Source organism: Oratosquilla oratoria, chromosome 8, assembly GCF_046742065.1.
Source record: "Oratosquilla oratoria isolate Oo_2021 chromosome 8, ASM4674206v1, whole genome shotgun sequence".
NCBI classification, from domain to species: Eukaryota; Metazoa; Arthropoda; class Malacostraca; order Stomatopoda; family Squillidae; genus Oratosquilla; species Oratosquilla oratoria.
Window position 1 is genome coordinate 37,591,666 of NC_134784.1, and position 27,243 is coordinate 37,618,908.

The following is a 27,243-nucleotide window of genomic DNA, read 5'->3' on the forward strand; positions in this document are numbered from 1 at the left end:
TACCTCAATAGGTGTGGAAAAATGTAATAAATACAGTTGAAGTTGATAGAGAAAGATCTTGGGCCCAGATCAGAGATCAATTGTCAACCCCTCAGAGTTGCACCCCCTGATGGAGGTAATGAGGTTGACTATCTATCAGTCTATATACCAAGAGCTTTTTCCCCTATAAGGAGGTAGCTAAGTCAAAGGCACATACCCACTCCCCTCCACCATCCTGTCCTCCCTCTCGTCTTAGCTCCTCATGGATGACGGGTCATCCTTGTATCCCCCTGACTGTACTAAGTCAGAAGCAATGTAGCAAGACACAGTACATCCATGGGATGTACTGGATGGGGTTGACAGGTTGTGAAAATTATTAGCTTTGCTCTCTATTTTGCAGTACCACCACATGCAAGAATCCTTCATGGATTCCTACTAGTAGAAGTACAGTCATCCCTCAAATTTATTCCTTTAAAATTACTACAATCTAATTTCTCCCCTTCTCTCTTATAAAGCAGAACTGTGCAGTCACTCATCCAGTTCTCTGGCACTACCTTCCAATAGACACATTAAACAATCTCACTAGCCAGGCTGCTATTACTGTACCTCCCTTCTTCAGACACTCCATATGACACTCATCAAACCCAGGTGCCTTACCTGTTCTCATCATTTCCTAAACTACTTGCACCTCATATTTTCTTATTTCCCCTCCATTTTCTCTCCCACCACTGTCATTTTCTTAGCGCCATCCACTGCTACCACCAATCCCTCCTAATCCTCCTCCACATTCAAGAGCTCTCTAAAATACTGTGACCATCTTGCCCTTACTGCCTCCTCTTCCATTAACATCTCTCCATCTTTATCTTTTACCTTTTTATCTCTACTTGACTCACCTCCCCTTTTTGTCTTAACATCCTTCCAAAACATCTTTTTATTACTTTCAAAATTTTCTCTCATACTCCTCCCCCATTTTACATCAGCTATACTTTTTGCATCCTTTATCTTTTTGCTTCTCTTATTTTTTCTTTCCTTTTTTTCTTCTTTTCTTTTTTCTAAAAACTAATTAGGGTATAATCAGACACCTTTTATTTACAAAGTGGTTACTCTTTAAAACATCCATATCTTAGATACATTTCCTGTTATTCTTAGTTTCATTATAATCTCAAACCATGTAATGGTTTGTCTTGCATGTTGCAGGGTGAAGGGACGCAACTGTGTGGAAAATCAATACATCAAGATGGGAGCATACCACACTGTAGATCTGGAACCCAACCGCAAATTTACATTGCATAAGGAACACTGGGATACCATCTACCTTGAACGGGTGGAAACAGCTTGTGATCCTGCCAAAGTATTCTATTTCTTTTATTTTACTACTTCCTGTACTTATATTGTCTGTTATTGTAACATCAATCACAGTAGCAAAACTAATGTTGCTAATTAGAAAAGCTGACATTATTCTCAATGAAAGTATAGTCAGTGTCTGTTCCCTCAATTAGGAGTTTTGATACATTTGTCCACCCCTATTCAGGTCACTACACAGAGGTAGAACAGTATCAATTCACAATCAGTCTATAAACAGACACCAATTACTCCTGATGCAGACACAGAACAGGGTATCAATCAATCATCATTCAATTTGTTGCCCCATGCATCTTTTTTCAAGAGACCCATGGCTCTAGGGCAGAGGTTCTCAACCTTTTTCCCGTTACGTACCCTGAGAGTCATCAGACCATCAACCCATACCCCTATTAACTTAACACAGAATATAGAATGGTAATATATCAAAACTAATTAGATAGAGAATGGCACAACAATGGATATCAAAAGGTTCAAATTGTAATTACTTTATTTATCAGTTAAGCTTTAACATAAAAAACAATACACCATGTTCTCTCTGCAGATTTAAATGTTTTAGTAGTCTTTTGTTAGTCATCTAAATACCCCCTGCAAACTGTCCTGAGAGCCCCTACTCTAGGGAATAGGCACAAACCACTGGATTGGTCACAAGTCACTCAAGGAAGAGACATTGTGTTGTCTGGGTGAGAATGTATTCAGTGTCTATGTGGTGTTTACATCTGGCAGAATTTGCTTCTGTGGTCAGGCCTATTCTATGTTGATTGTTTTGAAGGTGGCTTGAATACTCTCATACCAGTATGGTTCTTATTTGTGGGATAGATTTCTCTATTGAATTAATGTCTGAAGATGTTTGGTGGAGTATGGAATTTGGGGGTGAGCTTTGGAGTGCTTAATTTGATATGTGTGTGTGTTTTTGTATGGATTTGTTTTGAGGTGTTGTAAGTTGTAGATGTGTATCATGATGCTAGCATATATATATATATATATATATATATATATATATATATATATATATATATATATATATATATATATATATATATATATATATATATATATAATATGACTTAGGTACCTCCAATATAAGGGGGAAAAGGCTCGTGGCATGTATGTATATATATGTATGTATGTATATGTGTATATCTCCTTTTCTTTTGTGCTTTTGTTACGTGGTGGGATTGAAGACCCTTGTATAGAACTTTTTGCCAATAATATTCATGTACTGCTTTGTTGGGGGGTGATTTTAGTGCATTCTGTTATTCTAAATTATAATTATTTATGTGTAATTTTTTTTTTTTTTTTTTTTACCATTACCTCATTCAAGTAGTGAAAAGCCACCTTTATGGATCATAGTAAATTGTAGGTTTCTTCTACAATTTTGTTTATCTGCTTATCTGAGGACATGTCTTTGGTGATGATTACTCCTAGGTCCTTTTCAGAACCAACTTTCTTTACTTTCTTTGTACTGATTTAATATTGTCCTCTTTTTTTTTTTTTTTTTTCTCTCTCTCTCAAAATTTCATTACACTGCATTTCTTAATGTTGAGGTTCACCTCCCACTTTTGAATCTATTCCCAGACCATATCCAGGTTTCTCTGTAGCAATTAACAATCTTTTTCTGTACTTGCTTTCTTTAGTAGTTTTGTGTGTCTGCAAAGAAGTTCATGTAACATTGTACATCTTCATCCATGTCATTTACATATATAGCAAACATCGGAGCCAATACTGAACCCTGTGGGACTCCACTTATCATTTCTTCCCAGGTAGAGTTTTTGTCTCTGAGCACTACACGCATTTTTCTCCCATGCAAGAAATTTTCCATCCATTTCAATAATTTTCTGTATATACTCTCATTTTTCTCCCATGCAAGAAATCTTCCATCCACTTCAATAATTTTCTGTGTATACCTCCTGTTGTTTCGAATCTTCTTAATAGTTTTTTGTGTAATACTTTATCAAGTGCCTTTTGTAAGTCCAGGAAAGCACAGTCTGCCCATCCATCTCTTGCATTATATCTATTAACCTTGAATAGAAACATATCAAATTTGTGGCACATGATCTTCCCTGTCTAAAACTGAATTGTTTTGGGTTTGATATATTGTTTTCCTCCAGATGTTTAGTTCATCTAATTTTGATGACTTTTTCCACAAATTTTAGCGATTGTACTTGTAAGGGAGACCGGTCTATTGTTTGTTGGGCCTTCCTTATCTTCCCCTTTGTATATTGGCATTTTTCCAATCTTGCAGTACCTCTCCTTTTTTTGAGTGAGCAATCTAATCTTATTTGTTTTGTCCATTAGTTCATCTATACATTCTTTTAGTATCCAGTGTGCAATTCCATTTGGGCTGTGTGATTTTCTGACATCAAGGTTCATTATTTGGTCCCTTATTTCTTTCTGTGTCAGTTATTTCTTTCATTGGGGGGGGAATCTTTCTCCCTCCCTTCATCCCAATGGTGTACGTTTTCTTTTGTGTGTGTGGATTAATCCAGTGGCCAGTGCCAGTTACCAGGGAGGCTGTAGGTCTCTTGCAAGAGAAGCCTCAAGAACAGTGATTAATGAAAATATGGGGGAATGAAAATTGTGTACATCAAATAGAAGTCCTAGATTTGTTTTTTCCCCTAGCATTTTCATATAATGATGCTTGTTCTTTTCTGCAGTCACACAGATGTTGTGTGAGGTGTTGTTATTGTTTTTTCATTTGCATTTGAGGGTTTGGTTAGGTTTGTAGGTTGTGTAAAGAGGTTGTACAAAATTAATGATATAATGCAGCAATAACATGCTTTACCTCTTCCTCTAGGTCCCTCTTCCTATAAGTACCATATTTTATTGCCCTTTTTCTAACATATATTTTCAATACAACTGTTTATCTTATGTTAATAATTTTTTAGTGTTTATACCATGTCATGGTTGTTTTCTTTCCTTATTACATTTTTTAATTGTATTTTGGTAGCATGCTGATCTTGCTGCTGTAGTGATGCAGGAGGGCCTAGCATTTGTTTGTCTCATTACATCAGCCATGACAATTGATCGGGCCAAGATTGATGTCAACATTCCTAAGAAGGGCAAAGGTGATGGAACCCAGCGAAATAAGGTAATTATCATGAAATTTTCATTTTGGTACCATTTGGATTAGGTGATTGTCGACAGAAGTGTTCATCCAGAAGACCCAATAAAGATCTTGCTTAAAAAGTGGGCTGAAGACAGGAATGTCACTTCATCCACAAGGAGCAAAGATGCTGGATGGGGGTAGAATGTGTGGGAGTAGGTACATGTCTTTTGACTTGGCTAGCTCCCTTATAAGGGGGATAAAGCCTTTCATATATAGATAGACAGTGATGAACTCCACAGATTATATTAGCTCTGGGGAGAAACTTGGGACTGCTGTGTTGTATTGCTGTAGGACTGTTGTTATGTCACTGAATGATAGTAGTAGTAGGAGGAGGGAAGTGGCTACAAATTGTGAACTCTCCATGCTTTGAGAAAGTATAAAAATCAGACAAAACTGATAGAGATCTTGGGCCCAGTTCAAAGACCAAGTGTTGGCCCCTCAAGGCTACACCTGATAGAGGTAAGGGGGTTGACAGGTTTTGAAAATGGATAGCTCTGCTGTCCATCTTGCAGTACTACCACAAGCAAGTACCTGTCATTGGTCACTAGCCTGGCTAATATCACATGATTTTATTTAACTTAGGAGACATTATTTGGAATTGCCCATCCATGATATTGCTAATAAAATCTTCAGTAGAAAGAGAAAGGATCATTAGATCATTATGAATTTTTTTCATTCAGATGTCAAGTGGATGCACCTTCTAGCTTTATGCCCACAATTGTACATGAGCAACCCAGTTGAGCTGTGGAAAAGGGAATATGATGTTAAGACACCCTGTAAAATGTGTTCAGATTCCTGTTGTCCAAAGTCCGTGGTTGTGATTGGTTTAAGTAAGTTTAATTTCCTAATAATTTTTGCTGTCAGATCTTTAAGATCTGAAGGTTCACAGGAGTATCAAAAGCGAGGCCAAGACAACCCCCCCCCCCCAGAAAATTTTAGACAAATAATTTAACTATAGGGTGTTTTTATGATTCATGGCTGTCTGAAGTGAGCATTGTTACTGATGACTTCAGGGGTGAGGCTTCCATTCTGTTGCTTCTAAGCAATTGTTCTAATATATACGAGTAAGCTTGTGGGTGATTTTAGCTGATATTTTGTAGGTGCTGGGTAATTATTGTCAGGTCATCTGCATAAATGGGTACTTTGGAGTTATGATCTAAATCTGGTGTTAGGAGATTGGTTGTGAAGAAGTTGAAAAGTAGAGGTGAGATTGTTGCTCCTTGGGGGACTCCATTATATACTCTTATAGTCCCAGAAATTTTGTTATTTTGGGTTACTATGGTCTATTTGTATCATTGTCATGTACATCTCTCTTGATGATATTTTTCTAACAGAATATATCTGGGAACTATGAAATGCCTTGTTTATGTCTAGCTGTTATAACTGTTATTCCTGATTGAGTTTTCTTGTTGAATCAGAGGGACCAATGATGGGTACCTGTAGGTGGTGGTCCCTTTACTGCATTTTAACCTCTTCAGTACAATTCAAATTCTCACATGCAGCATCAGCTGCCTGATGTACAATGATTCGATGATGCATCACATTACTTGCGATATATAAATTAACAGCTGTATTACTCATTCTCTTTCACCCTGAATATAGATAACCACAGAAAATGTGACCAAACCAGTTTATAGAATCCCATTGTTTTTTCATGTACTCACTAAAATGTTTTATTGTTTAATAAACACAACTTTTATATGGTCCTTGTCATTCCTGAAATATCCATGTCCTGACTGTCATCTATATTGCCTATTTTGTTTGGTTTTGCAGGCTGTAAACAAGTTCTTTGATCAAGTGATGGCAGCCATTGTACGTCACCTGGACTTCAGTATTGTCAAGGCAGTACTTATTGCTTCTCCAGGATTTGTGAAGGACCAGTTCTTTGATTACATGATGAAGGCAAGTTGTTTTAACCTCTTCAGTACGGGCCTTAAATCTCGCGGGCAGCAGCCGATGCCAGCCGTACGACGTGTCGTAATAATACTCGCATCATATAATATAGTCACCGCTTATATCGATCGTTCTCTCTTTCACCTGTGAATTTTGATAACCATAGAAAATGTGATTACAGACAGTTTAGGGAGAATGTCATTACGGAGGGGCAACTACAATAAATATAATCAGGACGCCGATATGGCAGCGTCGCGTATCCACTTGCTCCTCATGATGCCTACGTATGAGGCACCGTATGGAAGGGGTTAAATAACATACAGACAGTTCCCGTCTGGGGTATTGGCTGCATGTTATTGTACAGTAAAAATCTGTGCAGTAGCATACAATTGATACTTTAAGGCCTATATGGGGCACCCCTATGGACTAGAGCCACATATAATTTTGTTTTTGTGAGAGGAAATTATGTTGAGAAATTATGGTACTTCTTTGTACTGCAACGGTTCTTCTGTTGTGTTGTCTCCGCACTCGTAATACTGTCCTGTACCACTTCTCTAAATATATATTTCCATTTTTACCACCGTCCCCTGTGGTAGAGGGAAGAAAGGATACTGCCACTAAGTTTTCCCACTTGGGTTGAAAAAAAAAAAGTGACAAAAATGGAATGGAAAATGGGACTAGGCATCCTGCTCTCTGTAGCAGTGAAGGGTAAATTCCCACAAGAAATCAAGGCATAAGAGGGTCTGGGAAGAGTTTTCTAATCAGAACCCTAAAGTTTGGGTCTGTTAATGTGTGTGGGTGTGGTACAGATGAGAGTAAAAGGGAAGAGATAGGCGATATGATAGATAAGTGTGTGGCGGAGTGGATTGAGGTTTCATCAAGGATAATGTGGATGAAGGTAAAATGGGGAAGGGGGATATGGATCTTTGTAAGTGCATATGGACCTGATAGTGAGAAGAGTTTAGAGGAAAGGGAAGGTTTTTGGATAGATTTAAATGAGTGCATAGAGAGTTTCAGGAGAAATGTCAATATGGTGGTATTGGGAGATCTCAGTGCTAGAATAGGGGATAAACTAATAGATGGAATAATTGGGAAGTGTGGAAGTGCCAGGTAAAAATTGTAGTGGAAAGTTGATGGTGGAGATGTGTTTAGAGATTTGATGATAACAAACACAGTGTTTAGGAAGTAAGTCAAGCATAAGTACACATGGGAGAGGGTGGTGGATGGAAAGGTGGTTGATTAGGCATTAATGGACCCAGCAAAAGAGTAGGAAGAGTTCTGGATGTTCATGTTCTTTGGGGAGAGGGTGGGAAAATCAGATAATATTTTGCTGGAAGGTAAGTTGAGAGTGGAGGATAGGTGAAAAAAAGGAAAAGCTCAGAAGGTAGAGAAGTGCTTAGAGTAAACTGGTCAAATGAAAAGGAAAAGGAACAGGAGTAGAAGGAGAAGCAAAGAGAAGTGTGTGAGTTGGTGAAGGATATAGTAAAGGTGGTAGTGCAAAAGGAATGTGGGTAAAAGTAAGGTGATGAGATGTACAAAGGGTGGTGGATGGCAGGAAGTTGGAAGTGAGTATTAAGGGAGAGAGACTGGAGGAAATGAATAGGTTTAGATACTTGGATGCGAATGTGGTGGGTAAGGGAGGGAGGAGTGGAGGTGGAAAATTAATGTAGATTGAGAATATTGGGATGGTTTGGACAAGTGGAAAGAATGAGTGAAGAAAAATCATAAAAAGATGTGTGGAAGGTAGAGGTGGAGGGAGTGAACATGAGAGGGCGACTAAGGATGAGATGAATGGATGGGGTAAAAGGGGCATTGGGAAAGAGGGGAATGTCTGTTGAGAAAGGACGGGAGAAGACAGAAGATAGGGGTGAGCAGAGAATGGTTGTGTATGAATGATGCTGTGATGCATGGAAGGGAGTGGGTGGGGCATGGGGGGGTTTGAGTGTGTGTGAATGATATTTTGATGCAGCCCAAAGGGATTTCTCCCAGTCTTCTCTTTTTCTACATGAGGGAACAAAGAGGAGGGTTGCTGATTAAATGAAGCAGCCTTACTGTGGATGTGCTGTGTCTTGCTGCATTGCTTTTGACCCAGGGCATTGAGTGAGATGCAGGGATAACCCATCATCCAGGAAGAGCCAAAATAAGAGGGAGGGAGGGGTAATGAATGGGAGTGGAGTATGTGGGGATGAAATGGATGGGAGTGGATTTATGCTTTTGACTCTGGCTACTTTCCTTGTAAGGAGGAGAAAGCCATTGGTATATGTATGTATGAAGTGGATGTGATTATACCCATGCAATATCCATTTATCTTTACTAATTAGTTGACAAACTATTTCAGACTGCAGTCCAGGCTGACAACAAACTGATTCTGGAGAATAAGAGTAAATTTGTTCTTGTTCATTCCTCAAATGGGTTCAAGCATTCTTTGCGAGGTGAGTGGAAGTCTTTAGTTAATGGGATACTACCTGTTGACTCATGTGCCTATTTGTGAATGACAGGAATGAGACAGATATCATATTATATTGTGTCTTAGAATTACTTAGATTCAGAATAACAATCACTGAGTCAATCCAATGCTTCAGTTATCTTATAGATGTATGGCCTCCAGGAAGTTGACCACAACCACCTGATCAGTCTATAAGTCACTCAGTGACTTTGTCTTATATGTGGTGTTTGTATCTGGGGCTGTTGGTGTCTATTGTTAGACTAATTCTTATTGGTGCCATTTTATTATGGGTTGTTGACATGAATATAAATGTGCTATAGCAATTCTTTTGTGTCTTGTAATTGATATCTATTGGGTTGAATTCTGGGGAAGTTTGGTGAAGTGTAGAATATGGCAGTCTAATATGGAATACTTCTTTTGTGATATGAGTGTGCATGTGTTTTTATGTGGATGTATTGTTAAGTACTGGGATGAGCTTATATGTACTGCTGGAGTTGTTTTTATTTTGCATTCATTGGACTTTGCGCAACATTGCGTGAGGGTTTCAGTTAATCAAACCATTCCCCAAGGATTCTATTACACAAGACTCATGGCACCCAGGTACCCAGCAACCACAACCAGATTGGCCCATAAGTCACTCAAGGAAGAAATATTGTTATTGTCTGGATATGGTTATGGTGGTGCAGTGTAATATGTGGTGCTCTGTCTTCTGTGTGATGGTTGTGTCTGGGGCAGTTTGTTTCTATGGCCAGACCTCTTCTGTGCTGGTATTTAGTGTAGGATGATGGCCTGAATGCAGTCATTCAAAAATGGTTCTTGCTTTTTGTAGGGGGGGTTTGTTGGAAGGAGAGAGTTGGGTGATCAGTTTTGGAGTGCCTGTCTAGTAATGAGAGAAATGATAGAACAAATATTCATACAGAATGATGTAAAAGGTAGAAGAATTAGCAGGGGTAGACAATTTCAGTTTTACAGTAGTTGCCCAGTGAGATCCTTTGGAGCAACTTATGGTTTCCTGCAGACAAAATCCACCTGAGATGTTAAACAAAATGGCTTAGATTTTTCCTCTTATCATAGCTGTATTAGCCTCAACTTGGGCAAGTTTTATATATATATATATATATATATATATATTTATATATATTGGGGGTGGACAATTCCAGTTTGCAGTAGTTGCCCAGTGGGATCCTTTGGAGCAACTCATGATTGCCCACAGATGAAATCTGGGTGTCCTGGGCATGTGGGCAACCAAATTTTCCACCCCAGATTAGGTGGGCAGACCATGTGGTGATGGATGATTAGAGAAAATTCTAAACCATTATTGAATAGAAATGTTGCCATCAAAAGACCACTAGGAAAGCCAGGATATAGATGGAATGATGGCATCATACATGATTTCAAAGAGTATATAAAGAACCCACAAGATGACAGGTAATTGCCACTGATTGAAGAATGTGGAGGGACTTAGAGAAGGTGGCCATGGGACTTCAGGCCCAAGTGCCACAGGAGTGAGTGATGTATTTTTATATGGATGTGTTATGCAGTGTAAGTGGAAAGTTATAGATTTTTGAGTAATTTGATGGTGGTGTATTTTTTAACATGGAACATAAGAGAGGAAGAGAGAAGGAGTTTGAATGTGTTTGAGATGAGGTGTCTGAGAAGTATGATGGGGGTTACTAGGCTAGATAGAGTGAGAAATGAGGAGGTGAGGAGAACAGGGGTGGAAAGGGAGTTGGGAGATAGGGTTGATGAAAGAGTATTAGGATAGTTTGGACACATGGAAAGAATGAGTGAAGAAAGACTGGTAAAAGAGGTATGGAAAGCAGATGTGGAGGGAGTGAACATGAGGGGACGACCTAGGACGAGATGGATGGATGGGGTGAAGGGGGCTTTGGGGAAGAGGGGAATGTCTGTTGAGGAAGGACGGGAGAGGACAGAAGATGGATGAATGGAGAATGGTTGTATATGGATGATGTTGTGATGCATGAGGAGGAATGGGTGGGGGGATGGGGGGTGAGGTATTATGTGTGAGCAAAACTTGACGCAGCCCGAAGGGATTTCTCCCTGTCTTCTCCTTTCATGCATGGGGGGACGGAGAGGGTGGGTCACCAATTTAATGAAGTGGCCTTGCTGTGGATGTGCTGTGACTTGTGACACTGCTTCTGACCCAGGGCAGTGGACAAGGTGCAGGGATGACCTATCATCCAGGAGGTGCTAAGATGGGAGGGAGGGTGGAGGGGTGTGGAGTGTATTTAGGGATGGAATGGGTGGGAATGATTTTATGCCTTTTCCTTTTTGGCTACCCCCCTTGTAAGGGGGAAAAATCCTTGGTATATGTATGTATGTATTTTTTTGTTGCGTTAGTTCGACTTGTGTGATGTAATGAGATGCATGGGTAGATTGGCAAAGGGAGATGGTCAATATTTGGAAAATTTTGCAGTTACACTTGGAAGAAAAGTCTCTAAAGTTTCACAGATTTATTATGGTATATGTTCTGTATCAGTAATTCTACCCACAGGCAACACATAGACAAGCTAGGTATTTTATAGCCTCTTGCAGTCCATCATTTCAATGCACTGAATCAACCTGGGTTCATCTCTTGTATATTCCATTAGTTGTTCAATTTGTATTCCAGGTCATATCACTCCATTCTCCTGTTGAAACATTGGGGATGAAAGATGCTTAATTTTGATATCTATTCTGATATCTAATGTTACATGAGTATTAAATAGCTATATCTAACAACATAGAGCCCCTTCCTGCCCATTTATGCTAAAGTCCTCTGTGAGGGGCACCATCCTAGCCTTCCGTTAGGAGGGAGTTTGTGATGTTAAACCATATCATCATCATCATCATCATCATGAGTAGACTTTAATCCTACTCTCCCCCTGTGTCCATACACTGCACACACTTCATATTAATCTTTAGTAGCCTGTTAATGCTACACTTTAGAGTGGTGCAAGGGGAGATAAAGCCTCTGCGGAGTTTGTATTTTATTGAAGCGAAGTAGTTGCTGTATTTACAGAGCAGAAATGCAATCCCTTATGGGGAAAGTCCCCTGGTGCTCCCTGTAAGGAAGAGCTCCCCCTTGGAGACACATTCGCCTGGGTGAAATGCACAGAAACAGCTGCATCAGCATTTCTGCTTGAGGTTGCCTATACATACTTTCTATAATACTGTTTGTGGGTTAGAAGTAGTATAATGTGTCTAGTTAGTATTAGTGAATGTGTCTTGACATAATGTATAGATTGTAGTTATGATTGTGTAGTTTGGTAGGATAAGGAAAAGGTTAATGATCTATCTGGTGAGAGAATTGTGGCATTAATTGGAAGGGTCGCACAATCATGGTGTCACACTTACCTTTTGTTTGTGATTTGGGGAATGTGTGGATCAGCAAGGGGTTGGCGGTAATGTTTGGTCCAAGTATCAGCAAAAGTGAATATGGCCATTGATTTTTCGTTTGACCACGTTTCCACACTCATAGTCACTGAGGCTACCTAAAAACCCACTAAGCCAATTTCTTCCCCACACAGCCATACATTCTAAGTCCAATACAGCAGACTCCTTTGCTTCCTCCACCAGCTTCATCAATTTACTCTCTCATTCTCCATCAGCATAACCCACAAACAAGGAAAAATTAACAGACTCCCTCTAAGTGGTGCTACCTTAACTTTTATTTTCATAGGCATGCAGGTAATGTCTGGCCCAATGATAACATGAGTTGGAAATCACACATTTGTTACTTTTCCATCAGGTCCTAGTGGTTTGATTCTTCTAGATCCAGCTCTTGACCCCCTTGCAAGTCTTCTATAGGCACTCATTCTACATCTTCACTTTCCATGTTGAAAGCATCTTACAAATAATGCGTGATCACTCCTGTTTTCCTCATGTTCCAACCCCTCATTCATAAAAACTGGTTCAATCTTCACCTCCCAAACAGGCTTACTATACTGTAACCAATACCCCCCCCTCCCAATAAGTATTCTTTTTAAACCAGCTTTCATATTACCATATGTCACCTCAGGTAATGCTGAGATCCCCAACTGCCACTCCTGATCCCAGAACTTGCAAACCACCAACAGCATAAAAGCCATAACTGAGTCTGCAAGTGTCTTATCTTGCTTGGTAAACTTGAAGACACTTCCACTCCACATACTCTCCTATCTCATCACTTACCAGCAGTCACTCCTTTCCTTCCCTGACCCCTCATAACTTCTGACACACTCCCCACCACACTCCCAAACTCAAAATCACCCCTCCCTTTTGACTTTGTTTCACTTAGCATTAACATGTCCATCTTCCTTCTTGCAAACATACTGCCAACTTCTTCCCTTTTACTCTCATCTGTGCCACAACCACACACATTTAATGACCTAGTTTTTAGAGTTTTAGTTGGAGTTCTTCCAGACCCTCTTATGATTGGTTTCTCATAGGATGAACATACAAAGATTGGATCCCTAGTTCCATCACTTCACCCCTTTAAGTTACCTTTTATGACACATATGATAAATACAGTGGCAGAAATCTCCCCACCCACTACCATGTGAATTAGTGGAGTAAATACTCTGTAAATTAATATATCTTGGGCCTACCCTGGAGACCAAGCCTTGGAGCTGCACTTCTAGATGGAGGTGTGTTGATGGGGTTTAAAAACAGGCAACAGAGAAATGATTATGATGTCTGTCTCATGGACCACTTGCAGGTACCAGTGGCTTGGTTCCACAAAATATAGATAAACTGTTATTTACTATGGTTTGTATACTGCATTTCTGTGTATTTTTGATTATCAGGTAACTGGTGTTTTTTTTTTTTTTTTCTCTCTCTCTCCCTCCCTCTCTCCTTATAGAAGTACTTGAAGACCAAACAGTGACAGCTAGGTTAGCTGACACTAAAGCAGCTGGGGAGATGAAGGTACTGCAGCAGTTCATGTCGTTGATGGGGACGGACCCTGACCGTGCCTACTATGGCATCAGGCATGTGGAGAAGGCTAATGAGAGCCAGGCCATTGAGACTCTACTTGTGTCAGATAGCTTATTCAGGTCAGTGTTACTGTGGAATAGATTAAGATAAGCATTTACTGTGGTATCTCAGATCTTAAAGCACTCCAGGGGTCAAATAGCTTAAATTTTAAATAATGAAAAAAAAACAAAAAAGTCCCAAAAATCAAACTTCTTGGAGCTTGAGAAACAACAAAAATATTTGTTTCATATGGCACTACAATCCATGCATATGTTTCAATAAGAATATAGTATCCTAGAATTAAAAAAATATAGACAAAATAAGGTAAAATATATAAAAAAAAATGAGATAAACTAGTGTATTGTATGTGTACATTCATTTTTTTTTCTTATTCTTCTTTTAACTCAAACATTTCAGAACATGAATGGCCACCTCAATTTATAGTCCATTCACAGTTATTCTCCACTCACACCTAACCTTTGCTATCTCTTCCTTGTTCAACAGACATACTTTTTCTACACAAGGCCCCCTTTCACCCCATCCATCCATATCATTCTTGGTCCTTCCCTCAAGTTCACTCCATTCACCTCTGCCTTTCATACATCTTTCTTTCTCAGTGTTCTTTCATCAGCCCTATCTGCCAGCTCCCTTTCCACCCACATTCTCCTCACCTCATCATTTCTCACTCTATCCATCCTTGTAACACCCACCATACTTCTCAAACGTTTCATATCAAATATGTATAAACTTTTTTCTGCTTCTCTTAAATTCCATGTCTCTCATACAGTGTCATAGGCACAATCACCCCTCACTCTACATCTGCAGTTTACCTCCACCTCTACTCCTCAATTTCTTGGTACAATCAATCCGTTGCCCCTGGTCTCTCTTGCAGATCTGTGGCCTCCAGGAAACTGGCATCAGCCTCTGATCTGGACCATAAGTCACTTAGGGAAGAGATATTGTGTTGTTGTCTGGGTTGTTAGTGTGGGATATAGTAGTATGAAGTTTTCTGTTCCGTCTATGTGGTGGTCATATCTGGGGCAATTTGAATCTGTGGCCAGGCCTATTCTCTGTTGATATTGTCTTAAAGACAGATGATGCACTTGTGCCAATGAGATTCTTGTCTGGTGTGGGAGGGCTTTCTCAGTGGGACTTGTATGTAGGAGTTGTTGTAGTATTGAATTTGATGTTTTTTCTTGAAGGGGTTGATTAGTTATTTGGGTGTGAATTTGGTAGGGTTTACTAGGATAGAATGAGGAGGAGAGTGGGAGTGGAAAAGGAGATGACAGATAGGGTGATGAAAGAGTATTGGGATGGTTTGGACACATGGGAAGAATGAGTGAAGAAAGACTAGTAAAAAAAGGTGTGGAAGGCAGAGGTGGAGGGAGTGAATTTGAGGGGACAACTGAGGATGAAATGGATGGATGGGGTGAAGGGGGCATTGAGTTAGAGGGGAATGTCTGTTGAGCAAGGAAGGGAGAAGGGAGATAGGGATGAGTAGAGAGTGGCTGTGCATAGGTTATACATACATACATATACCAAGGCTTCTTCCCCCTTACAAGGGGGGTAGCCAAAAAGAAAAAGGCACAAAATCATTCCCACCCATTCCATCCCTGAATACACTCCACACCCCTCCACCCTCCCTCTCATCTCAGCACCTCCTGAATGACGGGCCATCCCTGCACCTTGTCCACTGCCCTGGGTCAGAAGCAGTGTCGCAAGACACAGCACATCCACAGCAAGGCCACTTCATTAAATCGGCGACCCCCTCCTCTCCGTCCCCCCATTGCATAAAATGAGAGGACGGGGAGAAATCCCTTCGGGCTGCGTCAAATTTTGCTCACACATACTACCTCACCCCCCATCCACCCGCCCATTCCACCTCATGCAATCACAACATCATCCATATACAACCATTCTCCATTCACCCCTGTCTTCTGTCCTCTCCCATCCTTCCTCAACAAACATTCCCCTCTTCCCCAAAGCCCCCTTCACCCCATCCATCCACCTCATCCTAGAACGTCCCCTCATGTTCACTCCCTCCACATCTGCCTTCCACACCTCTTTTACTAGTCTTTCTTCACTCATTCTTTCCATGTGTCCAAACCATCCTAATACTCTTTCATCAACCCTATCTCCCAACTCCATTTCCACCCCTGTTCTCCTCCTCACCTCCTCATTTCTCACTCTATCTAGCCAAGTAACCCCCATCATACTTCTCAGACACCTCATCTCAAACACATTCAAGCTCCTTCTCTCTTCTTCTCTTGTGTTCCATGTTTCTGCCCCATACAGTGCATAGGTTATACTGTGATGAATGGAAGGGAGGGGCAGGGGATGAGGAGGTAAGGGGTGCTTATGTGTGAATGATATTCTGATGCAGCCTGAAGGGATTTCTCCCTGTTTTCTTTTGTTCTGTGTGAGGGGACAGAGAGGAGGGGTTGCCAATTAAGTGAAGTGGCCTTGCTGTAGATGTAGTGTGTCTTGCTGCATTGTTTCTGACCCAGGGCAGTGGGCAGGATACAGGGATGATCCAGCATCCATGAGGAGCTAAGATGAGAGGGAGGGAAGGGTGTTGGAAGGGAGTGGAATGGGTGGAAGTAGGTACGTGCCTTTGACTTGGCTACCTCCCTTTGACTTGGCTACCTCCCTTATAAGGGGGAAAAAGCTCATAGTATATAGATAGAATATGTTACTCTGTAGATTTTTTGTATGGTTTGGGTGATAGGTTGTGCCAGATGTTTGAGAACAGTAAAAGTCCAATAATCCAAACACAGATGTGCAAGTGGTCACTGAGGCATCTGTGGTGTAAATGGTAAGCCTGCCTGCCCAGAAAGTAGGTCTTGGGATCCCACCTTTACCTCAAACCACTCATTCTCTCCATATCTTATCCTAACACGAGCTCTACTATATAAGATACAACTAGGTAAACACACACACACAATCATTGTCTGTTCTTATTGCTCAGAATGCCTTCTTATATAAATAATTCTTTGGACAGATCATGGGTACTTGCAGAGCGAAAAAGATATGTTCGACTTGTAGATGCCGTACGTGATAATGGAGGAGATGTTAAGATATTCTCTAGTCTTCATGTGTCAGGAGAACGTAAGTTGAGATTCACATACCTTTTTTCTTTATGTATTTCTTGACCTTTTTTGTCAGTATTGGGTCAATCTATGAAGGTATCACTAACTCAGTCATCACTGATAAATCAGTCTAACCCCTAAACCTCTACTTGTACCCCTGGTAAGGGTATTGACTGCATAAGTTTTATTGATTTTAATGATACCGCTACAGACCAGAATCATGCAGCTTTCACTTATGGCTGGAGAGTAATCTCCATTCCAAGAAGAATGTTGATCACTTAAGTTGTACTCACTCCCTTATGCTACTTGCCACTCTACCATCTCTCTGAATCCACCTGTTCAGCATTATAGTCCCCAAATGTGGAAGTGCTGGTTATTGGTTGTGAAATACAAGAGTCCAGCCACCCCACCCTTTCCCCTTCCCCCACTTCTCCTTTTCCTTCTCTTCCTCTTGTATCTCCTCTTCCATCTTTCTTCCTTCTCTCTGCCCTCCTGCTTTTCTTTCTCCTGTTCATCTCTCTCTTGATTCTTCTCAACCATTTTTGATCTTCCTCATACTCCTCTTGTCTTCTTTTTCCTCTTTTTCATTTCCTTCACCTTTTCTTCCTCTTTTTTCCTCATACTACTTCTCCTCCCTCTCCCCACTTTTCTCCTTCCCTCCCCCTTTACTCCTTCCCTCCCCCTTTTCTCCTCCCTCTCCCCCTTTCCTCCTCCTGTTCCTCCTATTTTTGCTCCTCCTCTGGTTCCTCCTATTTTTGCTCTTCATTCCCCATATTTTCATCTTCCTCACCCCCATTCTTCTCATCCTCACCCCTCCTTCTCTTACTGCTCCTACTCCTCTTCCTCCACCTCTTTTCCTATATCTTCACCCCAGCCTCATTCTCCTCCATCTTCCAAAAATATTTGGTTAAATCTGTATCCACCAAATCCCCCTCGCAGTACTGCTGTGTTTGCCTAGTCCTCGCCTTCACTTTGTTACTACACATATTTGCATACAACCTTTGATGGATTTTGTAAAGGAAAAACATTATAGGGTGACATTACACTGTTTTCTGGATAATGATAATCATGATAATCTATCTGTATACCAAGGGCCTCTTCCCCCTTATGAAGGAAGTAGCCAGCCAAGGTATGCACGTACAGCCACGGTGACATGACACATCCCTAGCAAAGCCCCAGCTTTACCTCAAACCACTCCCCTCTCCATTTCGAATTCAAACACAACCTCTACTACTCTTGGGGTTGGGGGGTGGTCCCATGATGTAGATGCTGCAGAAATAATCCAGTCATACCTTGATACACTCAACACATGGTTCATCACAAACAGACTCAAAATAGCTCCAACCAAATCTACAGCAACACTTCTCACCAACTGGACAAAAGAACACAAATACATACCTCATCTCTACATCAACAACACTCTAATACCACACACAAACACACCGAAAATTCTTGGTGTAACATACGATACATCCATGTCTTTCAAACAACACATCACAAACATAAAAAACAAATGCACACCTAGACTTAATAGACTTAACGCACGTAAGTCAATCACTGGAACAACATTTGGACAAAACAAAGAAACTAATACAACAATATATAAACAATGCATATGCTTAGTGATGAATTATGCGAATCCTGCATGGGCTCCTAATCTCAGTAAGTCACACCACAACACCCTTCAAATCATACAAAACAAAGCCCTAAAAACAATTACAGGCTGCACAAATACAACACCTACAGACCATTTACACCATGAAACAAAAGTCCTCAAAGTCAAGGACCACCTCGACATGAGAGGCACACAAACACTTGTCGCAGCCACCACAAACACATCACACCCGCTACACTACATAGCAGAACAACCACACACACCGAGAAACATTAAAACAACACCCAAAGACCTATATCACACACAGATACTCTCCTGTCTTCCTCCACAACCACCAAATACCAGCCTACGGAAACATATTCGTAATCATATCACTCACTGCTCCATTAACACACTGAAAGACAACACATTGCTGCATGCCAGACCCCCTGATATCCACCCTTCTGAATCCTCTCTCCCATGAAAGGACAGAATCCACCTGGCCAGACTGCAGTGCGGCCACCACCCAGCACTTCTAAGCTACCAGAAGGGGCTGGATGACCGCATTGTGAACAGCTGCCCAGGATGTAACACTTCACCCCATACCATACAACACATAATGGAAGACTGCATTATACAAAGGATTACAAAAGCGGAGCATGCCGACAGGAGACCTTTTGGTCCATATCTAGGTTGGATACAAAAAAAAAAATCATAATAATAATACAATAATAAATAAAAACTATAATAATGTAAATAACAAATAAAATACATAAATAAATGCATAGGTATAGTTAAATGATAAACAAACAGGTAAATAGCAAATAATAATAAATTGACATATAACTAATGATAAATGAAAATCAGACAGATAAATGATAACAAAACAAAAACAAATAATATAAAATAAATTATAATCATTACAGCATCTTGCTTAGGTGTTTATCTAAATGATTCTTAAAGCTTCGAACTGAACTACATGGCACTACCTGTGCAGGAAGTTTATTCCATTCATTAACTACACAGTCATGCACGCAAACAACACAACATACATTCTATAAAGGATTTGTGGGAAAACCCAGTTTTGGCTGTGGCATTCCTTGGGGAGATGGGACTGCTCAGACAGTCTAGGGAACGACAACAACAACAACAACTACTCTTGTAAAAACTCTTGATATCTTTCCTCCTATCCCACTATATCTGCATATATATCAAAGGATTACAAAGGAGGAGCATGCTGCCATGAGACCTTTTTGGTCCATAACTAGGTTGGATGCGAAAAAATGATAATGATAAATAAATAAATAAGAATTATAATATAAATAATGATAAAATAAATAAATAGGGAAAGTTAAATGATAAACAAACAAATAAATAATAATAATTAATTGACAACTAATAATAAATGATAAGCAAATAATAAACAAACAGACAAATAATAACAAACAAATGATATAAGATAAAAAGCAGTCATTACAGCATCTTGCTTAGGTGATTATCTAAATAAATCTTAAAGCTTCAAACTGACTACATTGCACTGCCTCTGCAAGAAATTTATTCCATTCATTAACTACACTGTTGGCAAAGTTGTTTCTACTCGCTTCCAAATTAAATCTACTTCCTGACAGTTTGAGACCATTATTTCTTGTCGGATTCTCATTCAGTTTGAAAATTTTGTCACTTTTGATGTCAGTTCCCTTTAGAATCTTAAAGACCTGTATCAAGTCACCTCTGAGTCTATGCTTTTTTAGGGAAAACAGATTCACATGTTTTAATCTATCCTGTCTGGGGTATTAGCTGCATGTTATTGTAGCAAAGTAGCATGCAGTTGATACTTTAGTGACTATATAGGGCGCACCTACAGACCAGAGCCACACATCATTTTTGTCTGTGATAGAGGAAGACTCTGTTCATAGAGAAATGATGACACTTTTATTATACTACGACTGTCCCTCCATTATGCTGTCCCCCAACCCCTTGTTACTGTCCTGTACCATTTCTCTGAATATTCATTTCCTTTTTTTGCCTACCCTATGGTGGGGGATAGAATGCTGCCACCAAGTCTTCCCACTTGAGTCATAAAATGCAACAATAAATGGGAAGGGGTTAGAACTAGGAATCCTGCTACCTGTAGCCCCACAGGGGACATTAAAAAAAAAAAAAAGAAGAAGAAGAGGGTCTAGGACTAAAAGAAGAAGAAGAGGGTCTAGGAGTTTTCCAACCAGTACCCTAAGGTTTGGGTCTTTTAATGTGTGTGGATGTGGTACAGATGAGAGTAAAAGGGAAGAGATAGGCAGTATGTTTGTGAGAAGATGGATGTGTTGGCTTTGAGTGAACCTAAATTGAAAGGGTGGGGCAAGTGTGAGTTTGGGAGTGTAGTTGGGAGGTTCTCAGGAGTGAAGAGAGGAGGGAGAGAAGGGGTGGCTATACTAGTAAGTGAAGAGATAGGTAAGCATGTAGTGGATTGGAAGGAGGTTTCTTCAAGGTTGATGTGGAGGAAGGTGAAGATGGGAAGGGAGATGTAGGCTTTTGTAAGTGTGTATGGGCCTGGTAGTGAGAAGAGTGTAGAGGAAAGGGAGGCTTTTTGGATAGATTTAAATGAGTGCCTAGAGGGATTAGGGAGAAATATCATTGTAGTTGTATTGGGAGACCTTGATACTAGGGTAGAAAACGAACCAATAGATGAGTGATTGGGAAGTATGGAGTTCCAGGTAAAAATTGTAGTGAGAATTGATGGTGGAGATGTGTCTCAAAAGAGAGTTGATAATAGCAAATACAGTGTGTAGGAAGAAAGTCAAGCATAAGTACACATGGGAGAGGGTGGTGGATGGAAGGGTGGTAGAGCATTAATGGACTATATAGTGGGTACCAGGAGTATGGTAGGAAGAGTTGAGGATGTACATGTTCTAAGGGGAGAGAGTGGGGGAATACCAGATAATTTTCTGATAGAAGGTGAATTGAGAGTGGAGTATAGGTGGAGAAAGGAAAAGGGCAGAAGGTAGGGAGGTACTTAGAGTGAACTGCTTAAATGAGAAAGAAAAGGAGAAGGAGTATGATAAGAAGCTGAGAGAGAAGTGGGAGGGAGTGAAGGATAGAGTAGAACTAGGAATGGGGATGGTTCAAGGAGGGAGTCATAAGGTGTCCAAAGATGGTATGTGGAACAAGGAGGGCGGGAGGAAATAGAAGGAAGGGTAGTGAATGGTGGGATGAGGAAGCAAAGAAGGGTGTAGAAGAGAAGAAGCAGGCATTCATAGATTGGCTACAAATTAGGATGAGGAAATCGCATGAGAGGTACAAAGTAAAGAGAAGGGAGGTCAAGCATAAGATAAAGGAGGCAAAGAGGAGAGCAGATGTGAAATGGGGTTTGAGTATGACAGAAAATTTTGAAAAAAATAAAAAGATGTTTTGGAAAGAAATTAAAAGAGGAAGAGGAAGCGAATCAAGTAGAGAAGAAAAGGTAAAAGGTGCAGATGGAGAGATGATAATGGAAGAGAAGGCAGTGAGAGGAAGGTGGGCAGAGTATTTTAGGGAGTTGCTAAATGTGAAGGAGGATAGGAAGGGAAAGGTAGTTGCAGTGGGAAGTGCTAAGAAAATGAGAGTGATGAGTGAGGAAAATGGAGGAGAAATAGGGAGAGATGAAGTGAAAGCAGTTGTTAAGATGATGAGAGAAGGTAAGGCACCTAGGTTGGATGGATGCCATGCAGAATGCCTGAAAAAAGGAGGTACAGTGATGGTGGACTGGCTGGTGAGTTTATTTAATGTTTAAGAGAAGGTAGAGTGCCAGAGGACTGGAGGAGTGCCTGTATAGTTCCACTTCACAAGGAAAAGGGGGATAAGTGTGAGTGTAGTAGTTTTAGAGGGATCAGCTTGTTAAGTGTAGATGGGAAGGCTTATGGGAGGGTCTTGTTTGAGAGTATTAGGAGAGGAACAGAGGGAGTAATTTGTGAGGAGTAGTGTGGATTTAGGACAGGTAGAGGTTGTGTAGATCAGATTTTTGTAGTAAGACAGATGTGTGAGAAAGCTATTGGAAAAGGTAAGGATGTTTTATGGGCTTTTATGGATTTGGAAAAGGTTTATGACAGGGTAGACAGGAAGACACTGTGGGAGGTATTGCAGATATACAGGATAGGAGGAAAGCTGTTAAGAGCAGTCAAGAGCTTTTACAATAGTAGTAGAACTTGTGTTAGGTTTAGAAATGGAGAGAGTGAATGGTTTGAGGTAAAGGTGGGACTTCGTCAGGGATGTGTTATGTCACCCTGGCTGTTCAATCTATATATGGATGGGGTGGTGAAAGAGGTAAATGCAAAGGTAGTGGGTCAGGGGTTGGAGATGGTTAAAGAAAATGGAGAAATGTGTGAAATAAGCCAGTTGTTGTTTGCTAATGACACTGCGCTTGTAGGAGGATCAGAGGAGGAATTTAGTGACAAAGTTTGAGGTGTGTGAAAGGAAGCTGAAGATAAATGTGGGCAAAAGTAAGGTGATGAGATGTACAAGGGGAGAGAGTGGCAGCATGATAGAAGTGAGTATTAAGGGAGACTGAAGGAAGTGGATAGTTTTAGATACTTGGGTGCAAATGTGGCAGGAAAGGGAGAAGTGGGGGTGGAGGTAGAATGTAGATTGAGAGAAGCGAGTAAATGTCTTGGTGGATTAAAAAGTGTATTGAGAATAGACATTTGGGAATGGATGCTAAGAGGAGGTTATATGAAGGAGTGATTGTGCCAACAGCACTGTATGGGGCAGAAACATGGAACATAAGAGAGGAAGAGAAGGAGTTTGAATGTGTTTGAAATGAAATGTCTGAGAAATATGATGGGGCTACTGGGCTAGGTAGAGTGAGAAATGAGGAGATGAAGAGGAAAACAGGGGTGGAAAGGGAGTTGGGGGAGAGGGTTGATGAAAGAGTATTTGGATAGTTTGGACACATGGAAAGAATGAGTGAAGAAAGATTAGTAAAAGAGGTGTGCAAGGTGTGAATATGAGGGGGTGTCCTAGGATGAGATGGATGGATGGGGTAAAAGGGGCATTGGGAAAGAGAGGAATGTCTGTTGAGAAAGGATGGGAAAGGACAAAAGATAGGGGTGAATGGAGAAAGGTTGTGTATGGATGATGCTGTGATGCATGAAGGGGTGGGGGATGGGGGGTGGGGTGAGAAATAAATTGATGCATCCCAAACGGATTACTCACTGTCTTCTCCTTTTCTGCATGAGGGGATGGAGAGGGAGGGGGGTCACTGAATTAATGAAGTGGCCTTGCTGTGGATGCACTGTGTCTTGTGACACTGCTTCTGACCAAGGGCAGTGGACAGGATGCAGGGATGACCCGTCATCCAGGAAGTGCCAAGATAAGAGGGAGGATGGAGGGGAGGGGAGTGTGTAGGGGATGGAATGGGTGGGAGTGGTTTCTATGCCTTTTTCTCTTTGGCTGTCTCCTGTGTGAGGGGGAAGAAAGCCTTTGGTATATGTATGTATTTGGAATCAGTTTTGTGGCCTACCATTGTACTTTTTCTATTCTGTCAATGTCTTTAATGAGATTTGGTGACCATACGGAAACGACATATTCCAAATGTGCTTCAATGGATAAGTCATGGAAGATGAATAAATGAAAAGAGTATGAAGATATATCTGTTGGAGCACATGTTTCCTTTTTGCTGACATAAGCTCACAAACAGTATATATAGTAGGTCTGACATACAGTAGCTATGCTAATAGGGGTATGTTGGGCATTTGCTCGGCTGCAGTCTTGTTTTACTGCAGTTTTCATTTGTGTAAATATATGCTCTCTTTCCTTGTCCAAAACCTTTAAAGGAAAAGAAAATACATTTCCTTCACAGTTTCTAACTTTGGAGTTTATCACTCTGTAGTGATTTGATTTTTCTGATATCAATTTTTTTTTTTTTTTTTTCTCTCCTCCCTACCCAGCAGAGACCAGTTTCTTATCTGATTATTGTTGTTACTCAAATTACACATATTTATATTCAAAACAAATGGTCACTATTAGCAAACACAATAATTCCAACTGATATTCTTTGTAGATCTTTATACATATAAAATTCAAACCAGAAAATGAAGGGTTACAGTCAATATGGTTTTTATTTATTATTATTATTATTTTACTTTTAAGTAGTAAAATAAAAGAAAAGTAAATAAAGTACAAGGGGAAAAAGTGGCAGCAGACTGGAAGTGAGTATTAAAGGAAGTAGATAGATTTAGATACTTGGGTACAAATGTGGCAGGAAAAGGAGTGGTGGAGGTAGAGTGTAGATTGAGAGAAGCAAGTAAATGCCCTGAGGGATTAAAAAGTGTAATGAGAAATAGACATTTGGGAATGGATGCTAGGAGTTTGTATGAAGGAGTGATTGTGCTGACAGCACTGTATGGGGCAGAAACATGGAACATAAGAGAAGAGGAGTTTGAATGTGTTTGAGATGAGGTGCCTGAGAAGTGTGATAGGGGTTACTAGGCTGGATAATGTGAGAAATAAGGAGATGAGGAGGAGAATGTGGGTGGAAAGGGAGTTGGGAGATAGGGTTGATGAAAGAGTATTGGGATGGTTTGGACACATGAAAAGAATGAGTAAAGAAAGATTAGTAAAAGAGGTATGGAAGGCAGAGGTGGAAGGAGTGAACATGAGGGGACAACCAAGGATGAGATAGATGGATGGGGTAAAAGGAGCATTTAGAAAGAGGGGAATATCTGATGAGGAAGGATGGAAGAGGACAGAATATAGGGGTGAATGGAGAAGTGTTGTGTATAGATGATGCTATGATGCATGGGGTGGAGTGGGATTGGGTGTGTGAAAAATAAATTGATGCAGCCCTAAGGGATTTCTCCCTGTCTTCTCCATTTCTACATGAGGGGACAGAGAGTGGGGGTCGCCAATTTAATGAAGTGGATTTGCTTTGTATGTGCCATGTCTTGCAACACTGCTTCTGACCTAGGGCAGTGGGGCAAGATGCAGGGATGACCCATCATCCAGGAGGAGCCAAGATAAGAGGGAGGGAGGGGGACTGGTGGGAGTGGAGTGTATGGGGATGGAATGGGTGAAAGTGGATTTTATGCCTTTGTTTTTTGGTTATTTTCCTTGTAAGGAGGAAAAGGCCTTTAGTATATGTATGTTTACATTTTTAACAGAATTGGACCAGATGACAGGAGTGGCAGCAATTCTTCGTTTTCCAATGCCAGAGATTGAGGAGGAAGACCACAATTTAGACTCTGATGAAGAATGAAGCAGCAGTTGATGTAGGATTTCAAAACTGACTGCTCCATCTTTTCGAGAAACTAAAGGAGAGCATGGTTTTGCATGACTTTGATTTAAAAAACTGTGATTTATGCCTGGTATATTAGCAATTCCATATACTAAACTACACATACCTATTTCTTCAAATTTGTTGTTTAATTTTACATTATTATATTTTAATTTATATGTTCACCCCAAAATGTTACCATCAGACATGTGGTATACAGTATTGTAAGTAAAATCCTACTTTAAATTAGTAGGATTTTTCTTGGTGGAAAATGCTGAAAGGATGTAATTTATGAAAAAAAATATTTGTTGCTAATGCTTTGAAAATGACATCATGGAAAAATAAAAGATCTTAAATGTGGATACCAAATTTATTTTATTAATCCTTGATTATCATGTAACAAAAAAGTGATGAAAATATAGGGGATCCTGTAAAAAAAACATGGGCTGAATAAAGAAAATGGGGGGGCAGTATGGAAGAATTCATATATAAACCAGATCCTTTTCCCTTTATAGGAGAGGGTGGGGTGGCAGACTCAAAGCACTCGTTCATTTGATACGTACATAGTAAAACCCATTTAACATCTATTTCAGCACCTAAATTTTTTATGGCAAGTGGAGCAGAAAGGCTGGCCCCACAATGTCCCACTTGCCAAGTTGTTTTTACAATTAAACATTTTAATTCAGTGCCCCACATACACTAATAAGTGCAGGGCAAACTTTTTAACAAATTTATCTTTTAAAGGAATTTTAGGGGAGGAAGCTCATGTGAAGAATGTTATAAAGTTTTTACAAGACATCAATTTATTTTATGAAATTTAAAATTGTATATATGATTGCTTGTGAGTGTATCTTGTTCTGATGTGTTTTTGTGAGTGCTTATTGTTTTTACCGTTTTACTTGAATTTTTATCTGTTTATACAAGATAAATATGCGCTGAATGGCCTACCGGCTCCGGCGCTTGTCCTTCAAGCCAAAAATTTAATAAATCAATCAATCAATTAAAAATCACCCCTTGTCCCCAGCCACACTGCTCAGGGCTATACATCCATAGATCTGTCCTTGTGCATACCAGATCTTTTAGACTATGAATGGTTGGTAGTCCCAGAACTACACCATAGTGACCTCTTCCCATTTCTTGCACTTCTTACAGGCTTCCCCCATCTCCACTTCCACAATCTCAATGGTCCCTTTCTTGAGCTAGCTAGAAAATATTCCAAATAACATATACAAGGAGAACAATAGAAGACTATCCAACAATTGACACGGCATTAGCTAATCTTACATGGTGTAACAATGAAAAATAAATAAATGAATAGATAAATTAGTATATATAATCATATCTTCAGCTCCCCAAGTAGCCAGAACAATAGCAAACTTGATTCAAACCCTGCTTGGGGCGGGTTGGACTAAGGGCATGGTTCATTAAATTCCACGCTACAAAGTCCTCTGTAAGGGGCACCATCCTAGCCTTCAGATAGGGGGAGTTTGTGACATTAAATCAAATCGCACTTTGTGGAGAGGGTTGGCAATTGCTCTGGTGTTACCATTGTAGATCATTCTTGAGTTTGAGGTA

General features: G+C 40.2%; 1 protein-coding gene across 3 annotated transcripts in view; it reads left to right on the plus strand.

Annotated features, from left to right (window-relative positions):
• pelo (pelota mRNA surveillance and ribosome rescue factor) overlaps nt 1–26,028 on the plus strand; it is a 38,290-nt gene extending 12,262 nt beyond the window's left edge. The window contains exons 4-11 of one of the 3 annotated variants that reach the window (XR_012966629.1): nt 1,177–1,330; nt 4,289–4,429; nt 6,221–6,349; nt 8,679–8,772; nt 13,630–13,822; nt 16,744–16,850; nt 18,913–19,117; nt 25,556–26,028. Coding sequence is in view for 1 of the 3 variants with exons in the window: in XM_076189170.1 (XP_076045285.1) it covers nt 1,177–1,330; nt 4,289–4,429; nt 6,221–6,349; nt 8,679–8,772; nt 13,630–13,822; nt 16,744–16,850; nt 25,556–25,650 (913 nt within the window). In the remaining 2 variants the exon portion in view is untranslated. The remainder of the gene's footprint in view (nt 1–1,176; nt 1,331–4,288; nt 4,430–6,220; nt 6,350–8,678; nt 8,773–13,629; nt 13,823–16,743; nt 16,851–18,912; nt 19,118–25,555) is intronic. The other 2 variants (XR_012966630.1, XM_076189170.1) reach the window with 2 other exon arrangements.
• The last annotated feature ends 1,215 nt before the right edge of the window (nt 26,029–27,243 follow it).